At 43.4% G+C, this 19,866-nt stretch overlaps 2 protein-coding genes across 15 annotated transcripts in view; both read left to right on the top strand.

Annotated features, from left to right (window-relative positions):
• The window catches only part of VPS36 (vacuolar protein sorting 36 homolog), a 34,099-nt gene extending 23,906 nt beyond the window's left edge, over positions 1-10,193 (top strand). For 2 of the 5 annotated variants that reach the window (XM_003130947.5, XM_084981577.1), the window contains exons 9-14: positions 127-261; positions 2,389-2,454; positions 4,969-5,033; positions 5,609-5,693; positions 6,682-6,758; positions 6,839-10,193. In XM_003130947.5, coding sequence (XP_003130995.1) covers positions 127-261; positions 2,389-2,454; positions 4,969-5,033; positions 5,609-5,693; positions 6,682-6,758; positions 6,839-6,932 — 522 coding nt within the window. In that variant the 3' untranslated portion in view covers positions 6,933-10,193. Of the gene's footprint in view, positions 1-126; positions 956-2,388; positions 2,455-3,344; positions 4,798-4,938; positions 5,034-5,608; positions 5,694-6,681; positions 6,759-6,838 lie in introns of those variants that run through there. The other 3 variants (XR_014819344.1, XM_005668376.4, XR_014819343.1) reach the window with 3 other exon arrangements.
• Positions 10,194-13,709: 3,516 nt separating this feature from the next.
• Positions 13,710-19,866, top strand: part of THSD1 (thrombospondin type 1 domain containing 1) — a 62,492-nt gene continuing 56,335 nt past the window's right edge. For 5 of the 10 annotated variants that reach the window (XR_014819340.1, XR_014819339.1, XM_084981573.1 and 2 more), the window contains exons 1-2: positions 13,710-14,109; positions 16,641-16,778. Coding sequence is in view for 6 of the 10 variants with exons in the window: in XM_084981573.1 (XP_084837699.1) it covers positions 16,721-16,778 (58 nt within the window). In the remaining 4 variants the exon portion in view is untranslated. The remainder of the gene's footprint in view (positions 14,110-16,640; positions 16,779-19,866) is intronic. The other 5 variants (XR_014819341.1, XR_014819342.1, XM_084981574.1 and 2 more) reach the window with 1 other exon arrangement.

Here is a 19,866-nt window from a genome sequence, read left to right as displayed (position 1 = left end):
AGTTCACAGCATGGAAACGCAGAAGGAGAGCTGGCTAGAACAGAATGTGTGAAGGAAGGATTTCAGATGTTTGGGTGGAGAGACTCATTCTGCAAAGTCATTTTGTGCCTTTTCTCCTCATTACAGACCATCAGGTTTAAATCCTATTTGCTGAGCATGGGAATAGCTAACCCAGTTACCAGGGAAACCTACGGCTCAGGCACCCAGTACCACATGCAGCTGGCCAAACAGCTGGCTGGAATATTGCAGGCGCCTTTAGAGGTAAAAACACAACCTAAATGGTTTTATATTCTGTTAAGTTATTTCCATGTCATTAGAAATCTTAACAAGAGTGTAACTCCCTTCATGATGTGGTCACTGTTCAATCAACATGTTATTTTTTCCTTTTGGTAACATTTAACCAGTTCAGTGTACTTACTAATGGATTCTTTGCCAGCTATCTTCTAAATTTTAATTTCCATTTCAGATTTCTACATCTATTTGATAGGAAGTCTTTCTTATCTCTTATTTTCAAAAGGAAATATATGTTCTTATCTCTTATTTTCAAAAGGAAATAATATGTTCTGTATATATTTAGACATTTTCATATATCTAGTCTTAATATGTAGTGCACTATTAATACTTTGATAATACAGATTCATCTTCTAGTCTAACATTATTCAGGTGATCAAAGCTTTATTAAAGCACTTGCATGAAGAGATATTTAAAACACATGACAAGATAGATAGTGCAATGAATCCCAGAGTGCCCAGCATTCGGCTTCATCTGTAAGCCAACCTCCCCTCACATATACTTTTAAGCAAATCCCAGACATCAGTCACATTGCTTTACCTACATATATTGCAGTATGTAATTATAGTGATAAAGACGCCTTTAAATGTAATTATCATTCCATTTCACACCTAAAAAGTTAAAAGTAGTTTTCTTCTTTTTTGGCCGCCCCATGGTATATGACGTTCCCGGGCCAAGGATCAGATCTGAGCAGCTGTAGCAACACCAGATCCTTTAACCCACTGTGCCAGGCTGGGGATTGAACCTGGATCCTGGCATTGCAGAGATGCTGCTGCCTATCGCATTGCACTACAGGGGGAACTCCAAAAATAATTTTCTTTCTTTTTTTTTTTTGTCTTTTTGCTATTTCTTGGGCCGCTCCCACGGCACATGGAGATTCCCAGGCTAGGGGTCGAATCAGAGCTGTAGCTGCCGGCCTCCACCAGAGCCATAGCAACGCAGGATCCGAGCCGCGTCTGCAACCTACACCACAGCTCACGGCAACGCCAGATCGTTAACGCACTGAGCAAGGGCAGGGACCGAACCCGCAACCTCATGGTTCCTAGTCGGCTTCGTTAACCACTGCGCCACGACGGGACCTCCCAATAATTTTCTTAATATTATCAAATACCTGGTTAGTGTTCACACTTTTTCTTACAGTTGATTTGTTCAAAACAGGATACATGGCAATTGTTTGATTTCTTAAAGTTTTTTGTTTTTTAAATTGTATGGGTTTTCCCTTTTCCCATCTGTTTTTTTCCACCATACAATTTATTTATTGAAGAAACTAGTAGTTTATCTTACAGTGTCTCAGAGTCTGAATTTTGTTAACTTGTAGGTTGCCATGCTTCCCTGACCTGTGTATTTCCTGTAAACTGGTAGTTATAGCTACAAGTTCTTTTTTTTTAGGGCTGCACTTGTGGCATATGGAAGTTCCCAGGCTAGGGGGTCAAATAAGAGTTGTAGCTGCCGGTCTATACCACAGCCACAGCAACGCCAGATCCAAGCCGCATCTGCAACCTACACCACAGCTCACAGAAACGCTAAATCCTTAACCTACGGAGGGAGGCCAGGAATCAAACCTGTATCCTTGTGGATAGTAGTCAGGTTTGTTACTGCTGAGTCACAACGGCAACTTCCAAGAATTTCTTTTTTTTTTTCCTAACAAGAATATTTCGTAGAGGGTGTTAGACATTTCCATCAGGAGGTACATAATGTCTGATTTTTTTTTGGTGACGTTATCAGCCATTGAGTCATCTAGATCTGTTTCTTCATTAGGGGTTGCAAATGGTGATATTCTTATTTAATTCTCTAATTTCATTTAGTAGCTGGATTAACAGACCTCTTAGATGTGCTTTTTTGAAACATGACATACAACCCCACTTTTCATTTAACTAAATATTTAAACAGTAATCATGACATTAAAGTCCAGATATGGAATTTGAAATGCCTTCGTGATGTCTGAATAGGGTTCTCCTGTGTGTAAATACAGTTTTCAGAACCTTTTTAAGAAATTTAATGCTTTCTGATTTTGTTCTGCTTATGATTTCTGATTTCTGTTAAGAAATGCTAACTGGTGCTAATAATAATGCTTCTTTTTATGTCACATTTTAACAGGAACGAGGGGGAATAATGTCCCTCACGGAGGTGTACTGTTTAGTAAACCGAGCTCGAGGAATGGAAGTAAGAATAGAATATTTAGATATTCTTTTACCTAAATATAGACTTTCTTAATATACTACCAGTTCCCCTACAATGAATACAATTTGAGGAAGGGTTATGAATATCAAAACTATGTTAAGCAGCAGAGGGGTACAGTGAAAAGAATGCTACCCTGGGATCTAGGAGGTGGCTTCTCTTCCTGGTTTTGCTGAGTAACCTTGAGTCACTGCCTTAACCTCTCTGGGACTTAGGTTTTTACCTTTAAAATAAGGATTTGGGGAGTTCCCGTCGTGGCGCAGTGGTTAACGAATCCGACTAAGAACCATGAGGTTGCGGGTTTGGTCCCTGCCCCTGCTCAGTGGGTTAACGATCCGGCGTTGCCGTGAGCTGTGGTGTAGGTTGCAGACGTGGCTCGGATCCCACGTTGCTGTGGCTCTGGCGTAAGCCGGTGGCTACAGCTCCGATTCAACCCCTAGCCTGGGAACCTCCATATGCCGCGGGAGCGGCCCAAGAAATAGCAACAACAACAACAACAACAAAAAAAGACAAAAGACAAAAAAAAATAAATAAATAAAATAAATAAAATAAGGATTTGGGAGTTCCCATCGTGGTGCAGCGGAAGCGAATCCAACTAGGAACCATGAGGTTGCAGGTTCAATCCCTGGCCTTGCTCCGTGGGTTAAGGATCTGGCGTTGCCATGAGCTGTGGTGTAGGTCTCAGACACGGCTTGGATCTGGCCTTGCTGTGGCTGTGGTGTGGCTACAGCTCTGATTGGACCCCTAGCCTAGGAACTTCCATGTGCCACGGGTGCGGGCCTGAAAAGACAAATAATAATAATAATAATAAGGATTTGGGAGTTGCTGTTGTGGCTCACCGGAAACAAATCTGAGTAGTATCCATGAGAACACAGGTTTGATCCCTGGCCTCGCTCAGTGGGTTAAGGATCTGGCGTTGCTGTGGCTGTGGTGTAGGCGGGCAGCTGTAGCTCTGATTGGACCCCTAGCCTGGGAACCTCCACATGCCGTGGGTGTGGTGCTAAAAAGACAAAATAAATAAATAAAATAAGGGTTTGGACTGAATGGTACCTTAAAGCTCTAGTATGCTGTGTTTGTATTATGGCAGGTAAGGCTGGGCCCGATGCTGTCTCTGAAAGCACACTGTTCTGAATGAACCACCCTGGGCACAGATTGCCTGCAGGGAACACAGAGGGGAAGCTGCCCGGCTCCTCTGGCTCCCAGTCAGCAGCTGTACTTCACCTCTCTCGGCCCCTTCACACCCAGATGTTCTTGGCCTCCGAGGCTCTGTCCCTACACTCTTTGTGCCCTTGAAGTAGGACACGGTTTTGTGGTGTCAGCAGTCACCTCCATGCAAACAGCTGACACGTACCTCCCCAGTGCTCAGCCCAGTCCCCTGAGTTAAGCCTCTGCTGTGTGTTTTTATTTGAACAGTCACCCTACTACCCCCAGGGGGTACTCACTCCCCCGCAGGCGTTATCCGTCCAGTGACTCAGGAGGCAGCCACCTCCACATCCCCTTTGGGGGCGATTAGGGCCTGAGGGAACTGAGGCTTAGAAAGACTAAATACTTTGACCACAGCCGCACCTGGAGATGGGGTTTGCCTGGGATTGGCACCCCAGCGGGGCTGGTTCCGCAGCCCTTCTGTGTGACTCACACCTGAGTTGGTCCCCACCACACTGGGCTGGCTCTTCGACGCTGCATAGTCCAGAAGGGCAGCTGCTAGCTGGCTACGTGTGACAGCTGTGAACTTGAAATGTAGTTAGTCCAAGTTGAGGTGTGCTGTAAGTATAAATTACACACTGGATTCAGTACTGAGTGAAGAAATGTTAACTCGTTCATTAATAACTTTTTATATCAATTATATGTGGACTTTTCGGATCTGTAGGGTTGAGTAAATATGTGTTAAAATTAATTTCACCTGTTTTTTGTTTTAAATGTGGCTACTAGACGTTTTTGGGGTTTTTTGTTTGTTTGTTTTAGGGCTGCACCTACAGCATATGGAAATTCCCAGGCTAGGGGTCGAATCAGAGCTGCAGTGGCAGGCCTATGCCACAGCCACGCCAGATCCGCTAAATCCAACGCCAGATCCTTAACCCACTGAGCGGCCAGGTATGGAACCCACATTCTTATAATAGTCAGGTTCTTAACCAGCTGAGCCACGATGGGAATGCCTAGAAGATTTTAAATTATATACATGACTTGCATTATATTTCTGTGGATAGCATTGCTTTAATGAATAAAAGCCTTTGGAGTTCTCCCTGTGGCTCAGTGGGATACCGGTCAGATTCGTTTCTGCTGCTCCAGGACGGGAACTCCCCAAAATTTTTTAAAATTAAAAAAAAAAAAGCAGCCTTTGCCTCTTTGTTAATCCCTTTCACCTTGTAGTGATTAAACCACCTAAAATCCTTGATCTATGGTAATTTTAAAATTTCCTCTTCTGTTTTAGTGGTCATTATAATTATATAATGTCGTTCTATTAATTGGCAGTGTCAACTGGATTTTCTTTCCCCCCATTAGTTGCTCTCCCCAGAAGATTTAGTGAATGCCTGCAAGATGCTGGAAGCACTGAAATTACCTCTCAGGTAAAAGAACCTCTGCAGAAAGTCTGCTAACTGTAGCCATGATTCTGTCCTGAGGAGACAGGAAAGCCCTGCCAGGCCTGCCAGCCTGCGTGGGAGAATGCCAGCATGTCGCCCCTCTTGAAATTCTATTACGCATGGGTAGAATTCCCCTGGCACTGCCGCCCCGTGTCGGCGGCCTCCATCCTCGGCAGGGCAGTGAGGGGAGGGCGTGGGCTCCTCCCATGAGGCCACTTGGCCAGGCCACCTGCCCTTAGGCTTTGTCTTAGTCTCTGGAGACATGGCAGTACCAGTGTTCAGCTGTGAATTATAACCTCTTTATCCTCAGGCTAAAAAAAAAAAGTAGCCAAGCATATTTTATTTAGCTCATGGATGATAGTTCAGGACTTCACTAACTGTTAATTCACGAGCTTGTTGGCTCTGCCCTAGCTACGCATGGTCATTGTAGTTTCAGTGTTGTTTCATGTTACTAGTGCCCTCATCGCTGGGCATCAAGGAGAATAAAAAATATCAGTGCCTCCTCAGGGGCCCGAGATCCCAGATAGTTATGGCTTTGTTCTCCCGTCTGTGATTTTTAGGCTCCGGGTCTTTGACAGCGGCGTCATGGTCATTGAACTTCAGTCCCACAAGGAGGAGGAAATGGTGGCCTCAGCCTTGGAGACGGTACGGGAGCCCCGGCTTCCTCCCGTCCTTGGATCCGGCCACACGAAGACCTGGATGCTTAGCAACTCGAGAAACAGGATTTCCTTTTGCATTTAGCTTTACTAAAAAGTGACATGCACAGACCCAACTGTAAACGGTTTATCATTAACAATGAATAACTATTAATCACAATTATACTTTGAAAGCCCTTTGAAATGTGCCGACTCTCAAAACATCTTGTAAGGAAGGGAGTCCGGTGCACTGATATTTTTGGTTTGCTTTCTGTTTGAAATGCAAGTCTTGAGAACAAGTTTTTAACTTTGTAAATCAGAATGTTGCCGGTGATTCAACCTTTTCTGTCGTAAATACCCACCTAAGCTTCATTATAAAACGTCACACATTGTTTTGTGAAATAATTGCTTCAAAATCATGAAAATCAGCTGTAGCTCAGATGGATTTTACGGGTCAAACTGCTGATCAAACTCATAAGGATCCTTGAAGTATTACCACCTCCTAGCCTCTGCGATGAGTGTGTATAATTTGAATAAATCACACGTATACTTCTTATTTTAAACTAGATGAAAACCCCAAGGCTACAGATATTTCTACCACATAGTTAAAGCTAATCCCATGGGAATTCACAGCCTGTTAAGGATCTGACTGCAGTGGCTCGGGTCAAAGTAAAACCAATGCTGTGTATAAGGGTCCTGGAGCATGTACTTTACACTCAATTAGAATTTGTTATATGCTCCTTTTTGGACTATAGAATGGTTCTTTTTAGGAGTTAGTACAGTGCCTTTATTACATTATATAGGGTTTCAAGATGTTTTAGCCTCTACTGTATTTGTTCTGGGTCCTTAAACATTAGGGAAGAAGATTTAGTTCTACTCTTTGGATTTTCATAGAAAATTCAGGAAATCATTTCCCGAGTATACTGGTAGATATTTTCCCCAGGTTAGTACCTGGCCTACAGGATCACATTTTTTTCCCTGCTGTGTGTTTCCGTTAGGTTTCGGAAAAGGGATCCCTGACATCAGAAGAGTTTGCCAAGCTCGTGGGCATGTCTGTCCTCCTAGCTAAAGAGAGGTAGGCCTTTGTTCTTCACTCCAGCTGGCATTTGTGTTTCTGAATGGGCAGGTGACGGTGGTTTTTTCCTTGCTTCCTAGGTTGCTTCTTGCCGAGAAGATGGGCCACCTTTGTCGAGACGATTCAGTGGAAGGCTTGCGGTTTTACCCAAATTTGTTTATGACACAGAGCTAAGAGTTCTGTGTTTGAAATCCTTGTTATCCGTATACTTGCATTATGTGGAGGTTGTATGACCTTGCGCTAAGGGTAAACCCTGATAAACTGAGAGTTTACTGGAAATTCACAGTATACGATAAAGCCCTTTGAATTTCTCCCTAAATATTATGATCCAGGAAGCTTCTTTAGGATAAATATAGGAAAATACAGGAAAATGAATGCCACTATGAATTCAAAATTTCACTACAGTTGTATAGAAACCCTCAGAATTGAACTTGAAAAAAAAAAAAAAGAATTGAACTTGAAATACGGTGGATTTTAACTTGATCTTCAAGTCCAACCATTTTTTAAAGAAGAGTATTTATTTCATTCATGGGGGTTGCATGTTTGGGCAGGTTGGATCATTATTTTGGTGTTGCTAAAATTCACTGAATTATAAATGAAGTTTTTCTCTGCATTTAATGCGCCCATTTGCGGGGGCGGGGGCGGGGGGTGGTGTCATGAAGCAATTTATACCTACAGCGTAGTTTAAGAACCTGAAACATTGGAGCAAAATACCCAACTATAGGATGTCATATGAGGCTCCTCCAAGGGCTTTTAGAAGCAGCCATAGGCAGGCCTTCACCAACCAAATAAAGCACCTTTAAAAAGGAGAGAATTGTATTTGACTTACATACACATAACCTGACTAGTTTCTTTCTTTTTTTTTTAAAGCAATGATTTCATGGTTGGCATTTAAAGAATGCAACCATGTCATTTGATTTAAAAACTGCTGTGGCTTTTGAAAGTGAATTAAAGAGCTGTATAGACATGCCCAGAGATATGGTTGCAGATTTGGGAAGTGGACTGGTCCGGATCTCCCGAGGATCGCGGGGGGGGAGAGGCCGGGAGAACCTTCAAGCAGCTTTACCAGAACCTTGGTGCTCTTTCACCTCAAAGCCCAGGACGGGAAAATAGACCGCGGTCTTCCTTTCCTTCCTTCAGAAGGCGCTTCAAGGCTGAACTTTTAAAAATCTTTCTCTCATATTCCAGCAATATTTCTTTCCTTGACCCCACACAGTAGCGGCTGTGTGGAGGAGCTCACTGGAGAGTGGCACTGAGAGAGCAACCCGGCTCATCTGGAGCTGGGACCGCGGAGTTTTCCGGACCTCCTGACTCTGTTCCTGCCACGCAGCGACCAGCACGCTGGCATCACCTCCAACTCAGGGACCCCACAGCGGTGGGAGGAGAGCCCCTTTCTCAGACTGAGTTGGCACTGGGAGGTAGTCATGGGTTTCGGCCAAGCCTCTAGAAGCGATGGCATCTGTACCGAGAGCCATTCAGACCCGGAGGACGGGAGACCGGGGCGCAGACTCTGGGACCCCTGAGGCGTCCTCATTAAGAGGCCACTGCAAATGCCCTTTGGGGAAGCTCCAGGGACCCTCAGCTGCAGACCCGGGAACCCATCTGAGTGCGGCCAGAGGCGGTCCCTCATCCCTGCCCCATCCCGCTTCACCTCCTCCAGTGTCATGGGCGTGGTGTGGCCGAAGCGTCCTGCCTCTGCCTTCATTTTCCAAACCTGTCACCGGTTCCCCGGCGTGACAGATCCCCTCATTCCCCCATCGCACAGCCTCAGGTTTGTTCTGGGGGTGATTCAGGGTCTGGCTGCCCGTGTCTTTCGGGCCATTGTGTGTGGTTGGTTGTGTGTCACTCTCTGGGGGATGCGCTCTCTCTCACACTGCTCTGGCACACTTGGATGTGTGCATGTGTACACACACAGACACACACCCCTCATCTGACTAAGGTTTTTAAAAATTATAAAAATAATCTGTTTCACCAGTTGGACTGCGTTGCAGCTGAAATTGTTTTGAGCTATTGGGTCTAGCTCTAGTGGTTTGGATCTATGATAGCAAACTCTCATAATTCAGCATGTTTATTTACACTGGTGTGACAACACATTAACAAAAACAGAGCCGTCTGAACTGTGTGAAGTGAACTAAAGTGGAAGAAAAGCGATGTGGGTAAATTTTGCAAATGTCACATTACTTAAAAAAGGAGTATGACTGATTTTATTGTTTTAAACTGGGCATTCTTCACTGTTTCCAGACCTCTGTATATATAACTTTATCCATTTTGTTTTGTTTTTGCCAAATTAGGTGTAATTTTGGTCTTTTGTTGGTAGAGGTTATATTTAAATACAACCAATCAGGCCCTGAGTGCAAAAAAAAGGTTTTGTCTTGGTGCTTATTGCCGTTACAATTATTATTTTTGCTTTTCTAACGTTGCTCGTAGGAGCATAAATCTGTTTGTAGCTTTATGGAAATGGAATATTTCCAGTCACATACTGTCAGATTTTTTACATTGCACAAGTGAAGAATGTTTTCAGGGTTAAATGACTGGTATTAATGTATATAAAGGTATTGCAAAATTTAAAAATGATTTTTCTTAACTTGGTGTTCTTTTTAAATGCTCTTTTAAAAATATATGGAAATGATAAACTTTTAGTCAGAAGAAGCCAGTATGTTAAGATTTTTTCTTTTAGATTTTATAATTGAGTTGATGAGAAATATTTATGACCTCAAACTCTTACTATTTTAGTTGTTTTTTAAGAATGGGAAATGGCTCACAAACTGTTTTCTTGTTTTGGGGCTTTTGTTTTTTAAATTCATGATGTGAATTCCACTGTGGACTGACCGTGTGTATTTATGTGAATGTTCTATCTCTTGTTCCCCATGACCAGACTAAACCCATCCGATGTGGATTTAGCTTGTCATCATTCTCATGCTCAAATACTTAAAATGTTCTCCTTTGCCCAACAACCCCAGAGTTTCCATTTGGTACAGTAGAGTTACATCTTCTAAGGCAGTTAGGTTTTAAAGGCTGTGACTAAGGCTGGAATCGAGCATGCTCAAAATGATCCTTGAAAATCTCTTAAATTGCCAATAAAGTTCTCTATATGATCTTACAATTAGAATGCCTGCAGAGTGATACATGGGTGTGAATATTTTATGAATACAGTAAATGAAATATATAAAGAAACTACATATCAACAGTAGATTTTTTTTAGCACCAATAATTAACTATTTAAATGTGTGTCTTTTTTCTTTTTTTTTTTTGGCTGATAGGTATGGTTGAATTTATGTAAATTTATTGCTAATCCCATCCCTTGTGATAGATCTTAAGTGTAAACTCCACAAGGGTAGAGATTTTTATCTGCTTTGTTCGTGGATGTGTCCGATTAGCCTAGAACGAGGCCTGGCACAGAGTAAGCATTAAATAAATGTCTACCGAATGGATGAATTCCAATGTGTATGCCTATTTATTGATTTATCGATTCATTTATTTATTTTTGGCTGTGCCCTCAGCATGTGGAAGTTCCCAGGCCAGGGACAGCAGTGACAACGCCAAGTCCTTAACCACTAGGCTACAAGGGACCTCCTGTATATGCCTATTTATAATTTGGCTTCACTTCACCCTGCTTTACCTCCCATTCAATTCAGTAAAAAGGAATGTTTTTTGAATACCTACTGATTTTGTGTGAGGAACTGTGGGCCGCTCGGGGTTGTGAATAAGATCCAGCCCCTGCCTTTGAGAGCGTGGCCTCATCAGGAAGCAGACCTGTGAGCAACGGTAATAGAAGATGGGCTGAAGCGTGTGCCGCGGGAAGGGCCACAGGTCCCGTGCCTGGAGGACAGAGGAAGGAGCCTTGAGGTCTGACGGAGGAGGGTCGGGGAAGGCCTCTCGGGAGAGGAAGAGCTGGTCCACTAACGAGGCTCACACAAGGACCAAGAGACAGTCCATAGGTGGAAGGCGCTGGGCCAGGGAACAACAAGAGGTCTGCCCCTTCCTGCTTCCAGGCCGCGTTGTCCCTGTCTGGACTCCCCTTTGTTATTTCTTCCCATTCACCCACCCCCACCTCCAATAATCAAAACCATACTTTCTTCAATCCCACCTGCTCTAGAAAAATCTGTTTCCAGTACCCAATGCTGCGCTGATATTTCTAATCTCCATTAAGAGTTGTTACTGTCTCTCCCATATACGTAATGATCTTTTGTCTTGGTCTCTAATTGTTACCTTGATGCCTTAAGAAAATGGAGACATTGGGTTTAAGTTCAAGGACTGTCACATGACACTTCTTTTGAATTCCCACTGGCCTAGGTCAGTGATTGGACGTGGTCTGTTCGAAGTCAAGTATTAACTCAATTGAGTGGTTTTTGAATTATAATGTGTCACGAGTTGACTCTGAAACCTCAATCTTCCCCAAAGGCTCCTGACCGAGACCTGTCAGGACTCAGCCTGTTTGAGATACACTGTCTTATTCAAATTCCATACCAGGAGCCCTTATCCATGATGTGGGACGCCCTCCAGAAACGTCAGGTTAACAGGCATGTAAGATCTTGGTATCACACTGTGAAAACTGGGTCATTCGTGCTCTTCCTTGTGTCCCGATAATCTTGAGTCTGTTAAAGCTTGTCTCTCAGAGACTATTAGCTGGGAGAAGAAAGTCTCTCCATCGGTACAGAGGCTTTCTTGAGACAGTAAATACACTCGACACAGTTTGCACAAGGTCCTAAGAGCCGTTGCTGACTTAGACCTCCAGCTATCTGCTCAGCCAGCTTGTTAGAGTTCACCTCAGCCAAGGCCATACCAGTTGTTCTTTTGAAAGCTTTGTTTTTTCTTCAATCTGTGTTGCCTTCTTTTAGAAACTATCTTAATTGTCCAATAAACAGTAATATAGTTTGGCAAGTATTCTAATTAAGGCAAAAATGACCAAGCACACGGATCCAGCCTCTTAGACCTGGATTTAGGCAGCATGGGTTTCTAGACGGAGTGTGTCTGCAAGATCACTACTGAACAAGTTGTTTTCTACATGTTTCACTCAATCACCACAGAACCTCAATATAAGTCTTATTTATTACAAGCCTTGTATCGTGGAGGATAGGTGGGCTTAAGCATTCCCAAGGTTAGAGAGGCAGGGCTGGAATGAATTTCAGCTTTAACTCCAGAGCCCACTCTTTCCACTGAGCTTGCGCTTTCAAAACCAAAAATGGCTGGGCCTAGGGCATGTAGTTTTAAAAGGAGTTCTCAACTTGAGTTGATGGAATAGATGTTGGACTAGACAATTCGGACAGCGAAACTCTGCCCACTAAAAATGGTCATTTGCCATCTGCCTCTACAAGGAGTAAGTCACCAGTCACTTCAGTCACTGACCTGCAGCATGCCTGAAAGGAGTTCAGGGTGAAGATCAGGCCTGAGGCCCTCTCTGCTCTGGGAAAAACCCGCAGAACGGACCTTCGGACAGATATTTTCGGGTGAAGATTTTCTTTTTTCTTTTTCCACACTTCCACACCTGTGGCATGTGGAAATTCCTGGGCCAGGAAACAAATCCAAGCCGCAGCTGCGACCTACACCACAGCTGCTGCAACTCTGGATCCTTCCCTACTGCACTGAAGTGGGAACTCCAGATTTTATGAGCCCAATTTTTTTGGCATCTTAGATCTAGAAAAGCACCGCAATCATTAACAGAGACATCTCTCTGCTCCTTGTGACTAGCAGCAACCTTCTCTTGATAGCAGCAAGCCTCTGCCAAAATGTGTGTTTGGATGCACGTATGCCCCTGCACCAAAATTACGTGTATACAGACCTACTCCTACCCTCCCCCCCACCTCTTCAGAGAAGTTCCTGGGCTATAGTTCTCATTTTGCTCCAGAGAAAACCCCACAGCTCTCACATTGTACATTTTTTTTTTTTTAGCTAACACGTTAAAGCCTTTTTTGAAACTGGATGGATTTAATCAGTACTCCTAGCATTAATTATTTGATAAGACAGATGCTTTGCTGGTTTGGTACCTCTGATAACCTGATAGCTCTGATAATCAAATAATTGTGTTACCTTTTAAAAGATTGAGTGACAGATTTGAGGATGTGCAAATGGTGTATTGAGTTTTTTTTTTTTTTTTAATGAGGTAAATTTTACAGTGAAATGCAGTCTTTGAGTTACATGTTTTGACAAATGCCTAATACATCCATGTAATTCACACCCCAACCAATCGAAGATATCTGTCATCCCCCAAAGTTTTCTGGTGCCTCTTTCCAATCACCAGCTCCCCGGGGGCCACGTCGGGGCACCGATTTCTGTTAGCACGCATTAGTATGTTAATGGTAAGCTGCATTGCACTTTACAGCCTATTCAAAAACAAGCCCGGCTGTTAAGGTGGAACTCTATCCTCTGGAATTCTTTTAAAAGCACAAATTTAACACTTCCGGATTAGAGTTTTTAAAATGCTATTTTTAATTGAATAACCACTTCTGGCTCCTGAGAAAGAAAAAAGCAAGATATACACCTTACCTGAACTGTTCTCTTTTGAATCTCTTCAATGGCGTTTGGGACACCAAATTTTGAGGGGAACCAAGTTGGCAGCCCACCAGTTACGCCACCTCAGTGACTGACTTGGGGGTCCCCCAGAAGCCTGTGACAAGGGGGCGGAGGAGAGAGAAGTGATTGAATAGGAAATGTGGGGAGCTCGCCCTTAAATCCGGCTCCCGCCGGCCGGCCCTGGATGTGTGTGCTTGGGGGCCCGCACTCCCTCCCCGCAGGCCCTGGCCGGCCGCGCGTTTCCTGCCTGGTTTCCTGATCAGCAGCGGGCCAGCCGGGCGCGGGCAGGAAAGGATGCGCTGCCCAGACCGGGCGGGGCGGCTCTCGCGGGCTCGCCAAGGCCCCCGCCCGCCGGGTGCCGCCCTTCCCGCGCCGTCGGGGGCGGACCCGGGCGGGGCTGCGGGAGCCGCGCTCGGCGGCGGGGGTGCAGTCCCGGAACGCGGGATGCTGGGCGCGCAGCCTCGCCGTCCGCCTCGCCACTCGCCCGCCGCCCCGCGCCGCTGCGCTCGCGCGTTTCAGAGGTAAGAGGAGCCTTCCAGAGGCGACCCGCGGGCTCCCCTGCCGCGGGGTCCCCGGCGGCCCCGGGACCCTGCCGCCTCGCCCTCCCCGCCACCGAAAGGCACAGGTGGACGGTGGCGCGTCCCTCTCCCTTGGTGATCAGCTCCCAGGACGCGCGTTGAAAAGTGTCTCCGCATCTCGGAATCCGGGACTTAACCTTGAACCCGGAGCTTCCTGAGCGCAGGTGTGGCCGAGGGACTGAGGCCGAAGGTAGACGGGTGTTGAGTCGCATAGTTGGGAACCTTGAAGAACAGCGTCTGGGATACTCAGCGTTTCAGAACAGGTTTGCTTCTTTCCATAAAGAAATCTTTTCTGGGATACAAACACTGTGAGATGTATGCATTTCGAAAGGGTCCTCATTTTAAGAGAACTTGGGGCGGAGGACACCGGCCGCGCTAGATTGCCGAGCATGAACTTGACGTACTGGCCTTGGCAAAGCTGAGGGGACGCGGGGAGAGCGCAGCTGAGTAGTTGTGGGGAAGCTGCATCCAGCCCGTGGGACCAGGCGCAGCCGCCTCGGTCGAATATTCGTGTAAAGCCAACCTCTTTACACCAATTTGGAATTAGGAATAGCGTCCTCAGAAACGTTATTAGAGCGTGAGCGTGTTTCTCAGAAGGGAAAAGATCACTTTGCTCCTTTTTGTTTTTCCTTTTATTCTTTCATAAAGCATTGGCCCCACGGACTTTAGCGTGTTTCTATTTATTTATTTATGCAGCTCTGAAGACACCATAGGGGATACAGATTTCAGCAAAAATAGCTGAGTTTGGCGTGATGCTATTAACTATTGAGAATATTCACAGCTTCTCCCTACTCTCTGATAACATTTAGAATTGTCTTTAAACGTTTATGTATGTGAATGCTATATAGATATTTTGGAAAATGTGTATAAAATATACCTAAGTTCTTACTTTCTCAAAACGGTTCTTAAACCAAACGTGGTAAGTAGCCAGTCCTGGTATTGGAAACAAAATGTTGGAAGGAAATAAGCAAGCAAGGTTAAAAAAAAAAAAAATTAAAGAAGCATGCTATCTTCTTTTTTAATGTAGTGCTTTTTTACTCAGCATTCCATTCTAGCCTGGCGGGTCTGTTAACACCTTCAAAGTATTGGTTGAGCTAGTTAAAAAAAAAAAAAAAAATCACTTATTTTCAAAAGCTTGAGAACATTAAAAAAAAAAAGTCCGTGCTATGGAAACCATACTATGATTTATAAAATAAGTCATCCTATTTCCATGCAGCTATAACTATAGGTTATCACGCTATTCTGTCCTGTTGGTCATTTTCATAAGAAGGAAGATGCGTTACACTCACAAAATCAGTTGTGATTAAGAACTTTAAAAAATGGTTGTCATGGGAAAGTAAGCAATTTGAGAGAAACCTGCTCAACTTTTGGCGGCAAGAGATTGCTTGCTTCTTTGGTTACTGAGAATCAGTGACTCGAAGGAAGCATTTTAATTGCCCTCAGCGCCCACGCTTGCCTGGGAGATGCGATGATGCTCACCTGCTGTCTTTGGCCACGTTTCCCAGTTCATGTTCAAGGAGAGGATTGGGTGAAATCTGTGTCTCATTCCAGCCAAACTGAATTTCCTTTTTGCGTTGGGGAGGGTGGGAGCGCTAATCATCTGCATGATTACACTTCATAGCTCTGCTTCTCTTCGAGGAAGTACAGAATTTCCTTTGTTCAGCCAACTCCAACAGAAAGAAAGCTAATACAGACGCACCAATTTCCTTCCCATTGAATTTTGAATATTTAATCAGTCCTCTTAATTCCCTTTGTTTCTGTCTTATTCTGAAGGGACGTGGCATATATATTTGAAATATAATATACTGACTAAAAATAGATTAACCATGGATAATGGGGAAATGTAAACATTAAGTATCTATGTATCTATGTCACCAATATATATATTTGGTTACGTTTAGTTCTCCAGTTTCCTAGACTCGAGTACGACAAAAATTATCTCTTAAATGCCCTGCATCTTTTGCTATTGTCTAATAGTCTGTTTATATCAAAGCATCTTCCTGTAAATCGTTCTGAACCACAGGCCATCAAGGCCTTTCCTGCCCTCGTAGGTGGTCTGGAAAGACTGCTGCATGAAGTCATGCATCTCCTGATGCATGCCGGCAGCAGCAGCAGCAAGTTTTGGAAGGCTGACAGAAGATGATAACTGTTGTGTATCTGTTTTCTCTGTAGAATGTCCTAACCAAGGGAAGTCAGGCCTCCATGGAATTCATGTTTAATTGCAATACTTTGGGTACCTTTGCTTTTTTTTTTTTGGTAAAACGTTTCATAGTGTTGATACAGTCCCTAGGCATTAAGAAATGAAGCTGTCCAGATAACACGACAGTTGTGCAAAAAAGACAGTGTTAATAAACCCACTTGTGGAAGCAAGGCAGGTCTACACAGCACGATGCAAAAATGAAAGGTTGGCAACATTTTAGTAAATTGATCAACGTGAAATGCCAAGCATGTAAATACGTGAGGATGGCATATCCAGATTGGCTATTAGCATTGATGAAATTAAACAAACAACCAACTCTCCACTTAAGGATTTGCTATGAAGATAAAAGACTTAGTGCTTTGCAGAGATAATCTTCCTGTTGGGCAGACCTGAATGTTCTCAGCAGGTGAGCTAGAATGGAGCAGAAGGGACAATTACAGATCACTTCCCTGGGGGAGCATTAACGTTCTTGCTATTTTCTTCTCAGTATTAACTAGGCACTTTGACCTCTTAGAATGGTTTTGCCATTTCAGGATTACTATTTAAGAAATCACATTGAACAGAGGCAACATTTTTTTGAGGTTCTAATTTCAGGTGTTTTTGGAAAAAAATCCACAATTTGGATGTGAGAAAGGACATGAGGAGACCAAAGACCTGGGATTTTGCTGATCAGAATGAAACAAACGTTGAAAGACTTTTCCAATCTACTGTTGGTGGTGCTCTGTGACTATGGTGAGTGTTGCGAATGTACTTAATGCTGTGGGTACCAGTGAAGAAACATAGCTGCGAGGTTTATAAATGCCTGGAGGTTCATGACCCTCAAGAGAAGGAGGCAGGGCAGGGCTACGGTGCAGTGCCTTTTAAACTGTGACTGTTGCAATGCTGGGTTCTCTTAAGGTTCTGCATTATTATCATTATTTTTTTGTCTTTTGTCTATTTAGGGCTGCACCCACGGCCTATGGAGATTCCCAGGCTAGGGGGCGAATCAGAGCTACAGCTGTCAACCTACACCACAGCCACAGCCACGCTGGATCCGAGCCATGTCTGCAACCTACACCACAGCTCACAGCAACGCCAGATCCTTAACCCATTGAGCCAGGCCAGGGATTGAACCTGCAACCTCATGGTTCCTAATTGGTTTCATTTCTGCTGCGAGAACTCTCGGTTCTGTGTTATTAATTCAGATTTCATTTAAAATATGTTTTTAAGTCTTGAAAAAAAAAAAACCCTCGATTTCATTTCACAAATTGGAGAAAAGCATGTTGCCCTGAGTTCTCTTTGCCTGATTTCCTAGTGTTTTAATATTATGCATTTAAACCTCACACACAAGCAATGTTTTCTGTATTGGGGGTCTACATGAAATTTCACTTGACAAGAGTTTTGCTGCTGGAATAGCTTTAGAATAAATCTGAATTTCAGTCCTTACCAGTTGTGTACCTTAGGCTAGTTTCTAAATCTCTTTCAATAATATTGACTTCACAAGGTTGTTAAGATAAACTCGTCTGAGCACAGAGTAGGTACTTAATGTTAGTTTTTTTTCATTCACTTTGACTCAACTAAAAAATTATTTCTCAGAGAGCTTTATGCAACTATTGAACCAATAGATTCCACCATATGATACAGTACGCACTGGTTTTCTTTTGAAGATTTCCAAGTATTTCACAGACATGTAAGCATTTGATAGTAAAAGGGGGGCATTGTTTTCAAATTGATGAAGAAATGACCATCCAAGAGACTGAGAATCCTGGTATCAGTTAAATGGACCAGAGTGTGTACTGTTCATTTTATCCAGTGAATCTCCTTCCTCCGTCTTTTATTTTTTAAGAAGGTTATTTAAGCAAGAAGACATTTGATTTGCAGAAAACCAGTCTGGGATTTATTTCTTTTAAAGTCTTTTATCCCTACCTAAAAACAGATTGCTCTACATATAACAGCCTTATTCAAAAAATTATAAAAGGGTACTTTGTTTCATAATGATAAAGACATCACATTTTTCCACTTAAGCAGCCTGCAAGGATGCTTGTTATTGCAGAGAGCAAAACATTTTACTGGAATAAAAACAAGTTGCTTGAGCATAAAATAGAGCATAGCAATTGAGTGCAAAGGCTACTACTGGAAAAGGCAGTATTTTCACAGATAGGGGTTTTTTCCCTCCTCCATTTGGTATTGATCAAAATATACCATTGCCAGTTAGTTGTTTGTTTGTTTGTTTAAGCAACATACCTATGTATTGAAACACCAGTTCCTTGAAATGCAGTAAAGGAATGGGGAAAGAGGAAATGAAAGAATAGAGAAAACAATACTGTAGCAGTCAGGATGTGGTAAACTAAATTGTAGTTTTCTAAATGAGAAAGTGTTGTTGCCTGTAAAAAAAAAGCAAGTCTCGTCTTTAGTACACACCTTCTATCTTGGAACCCATCAGTGGTGTTTGTTTTTTTTTTTTTATTACTCAATGAATTTTATTACATTTATAGTTGTACAACAGTCATCCCAACCCATATCCATCCCAAACCCTCAGTGTATCCCCCACCCCCCAACCTGTCTTATTTAGAAACTGTAAGTTTTTCAAAGTCTGTGAATCAGTATCTGTTCTGCAAAGAAGTTCCGTCTGTCTTTTTTTCAGATTCCACATGTAAATGATAGCATATGATGTTGGTGTCTCATTGTCTGACTGACTTCACTTAGCATGATAGTTTCTGGGTCCATCCATGTTGCCAAGAATGCCAGTATTTCGTTCTTTTTAATGGCTGAGTAATATTCCATTGTATATATGTACCACATCTTCTTGATCCACTCCTCTGTTGATGGACATTTAGGTTGTTTCCATGTCTTGGCTATTGTATATGATGCTGTAATGAACATTGGAGTACATGAGTCTTTTCGAGTCATGGTTTTCTCTGGATAGATGCCCAGGAATGGGATTGCGGGATCAAATGGTAGTTCTATGTTTAGTTTTCTGAGGAATCTCCATACTGTTTTCCACAGTGGTTGCAGCAATTTACATTCCCACCAACAGTGTACTAGGGTTCCTTTTTCTCCACACCCTCTCCAGCACTTAGTGTTTGTAGACTTTTTGATGATGGCCCTTCTGGCCAGTGTAAGGTGGTACCTCATAGTGGTTTTGATTTGTGTTTCTCTATTGGAATCCATCAATTGTATCTTTGGCCTCCATTTTCAAGGTGGCATGGGTGTCTCTTTCATTGACTGACCGCACGTCAAATCAGAATCAGATCTGCCTCATTGATAACCCTGTCATTGACTATAGGTTTTCATTAGTTAACCAAGTGCTATGTGCCTCTCAGTCTTAAAATGCATCAAGAACCATCCTGCCCCATCAGATTCAAATGAATTTGAGCTTTGTTCTCAGTCCTGACTCCCTCCTTGGGCTCAGGTGGGCGCTGGAGGTTCTTCAGCCACCTGCTAAAGGTACCTCGTCAGCCCCGAACCAGCGCACAGCCTGCACCAGAAGCAACCACGTTCTTCAACTTTGAGTCCTCTCCATCCAAAAGGGAGTGTCCTTCTGTATTGACTAAATGAAAAGGAAAAAGAACTTTATCCTTTTATGGTTTTCAAGGAGGTGGTGACTAAACATTCAGGTCTATCCAAGTTTTATATATTTTATTTCACCTCATCTTAAATAAGAAATGGTTGAAGGGGCGTTCCCAGTGTGGCTCAGTAGAAACAAACCTGACTGGCATCCATGAGGACGTGGGTTCGATCCCTGGCCTTGCTCAGTGAGTTAAGGATCTGGCATTGCGTGACATGTGGTGTAGGTCATAGGCATGGCTTGGATCCTGCATGGCTGTGGCTGCGGCTGTGG

The sequence above is a fragment of the Sus scrofa genome, chromosome 11 (genome assembly GCF_054392235.1).
Source record: "Sus scrofa isolate SSC_HxYL_T2T_F1_AM1 chromosome 11, Sscrofa_HxYL_maternal_Yorkshire_Landrace_v2.0, whole genome shotgun sequence".
Taxonomy (NCBI): Eukaryota; Metazoa; Chordata; class Mammalia; order Artiodactyla; family Suidae; genus Sus; species Sus scrofa.
The sequence above is the reverse complement of the archived record's forward strand: the minus strand, read 5'-3'. Positions and strand labels throughout refer to the sequence as shown.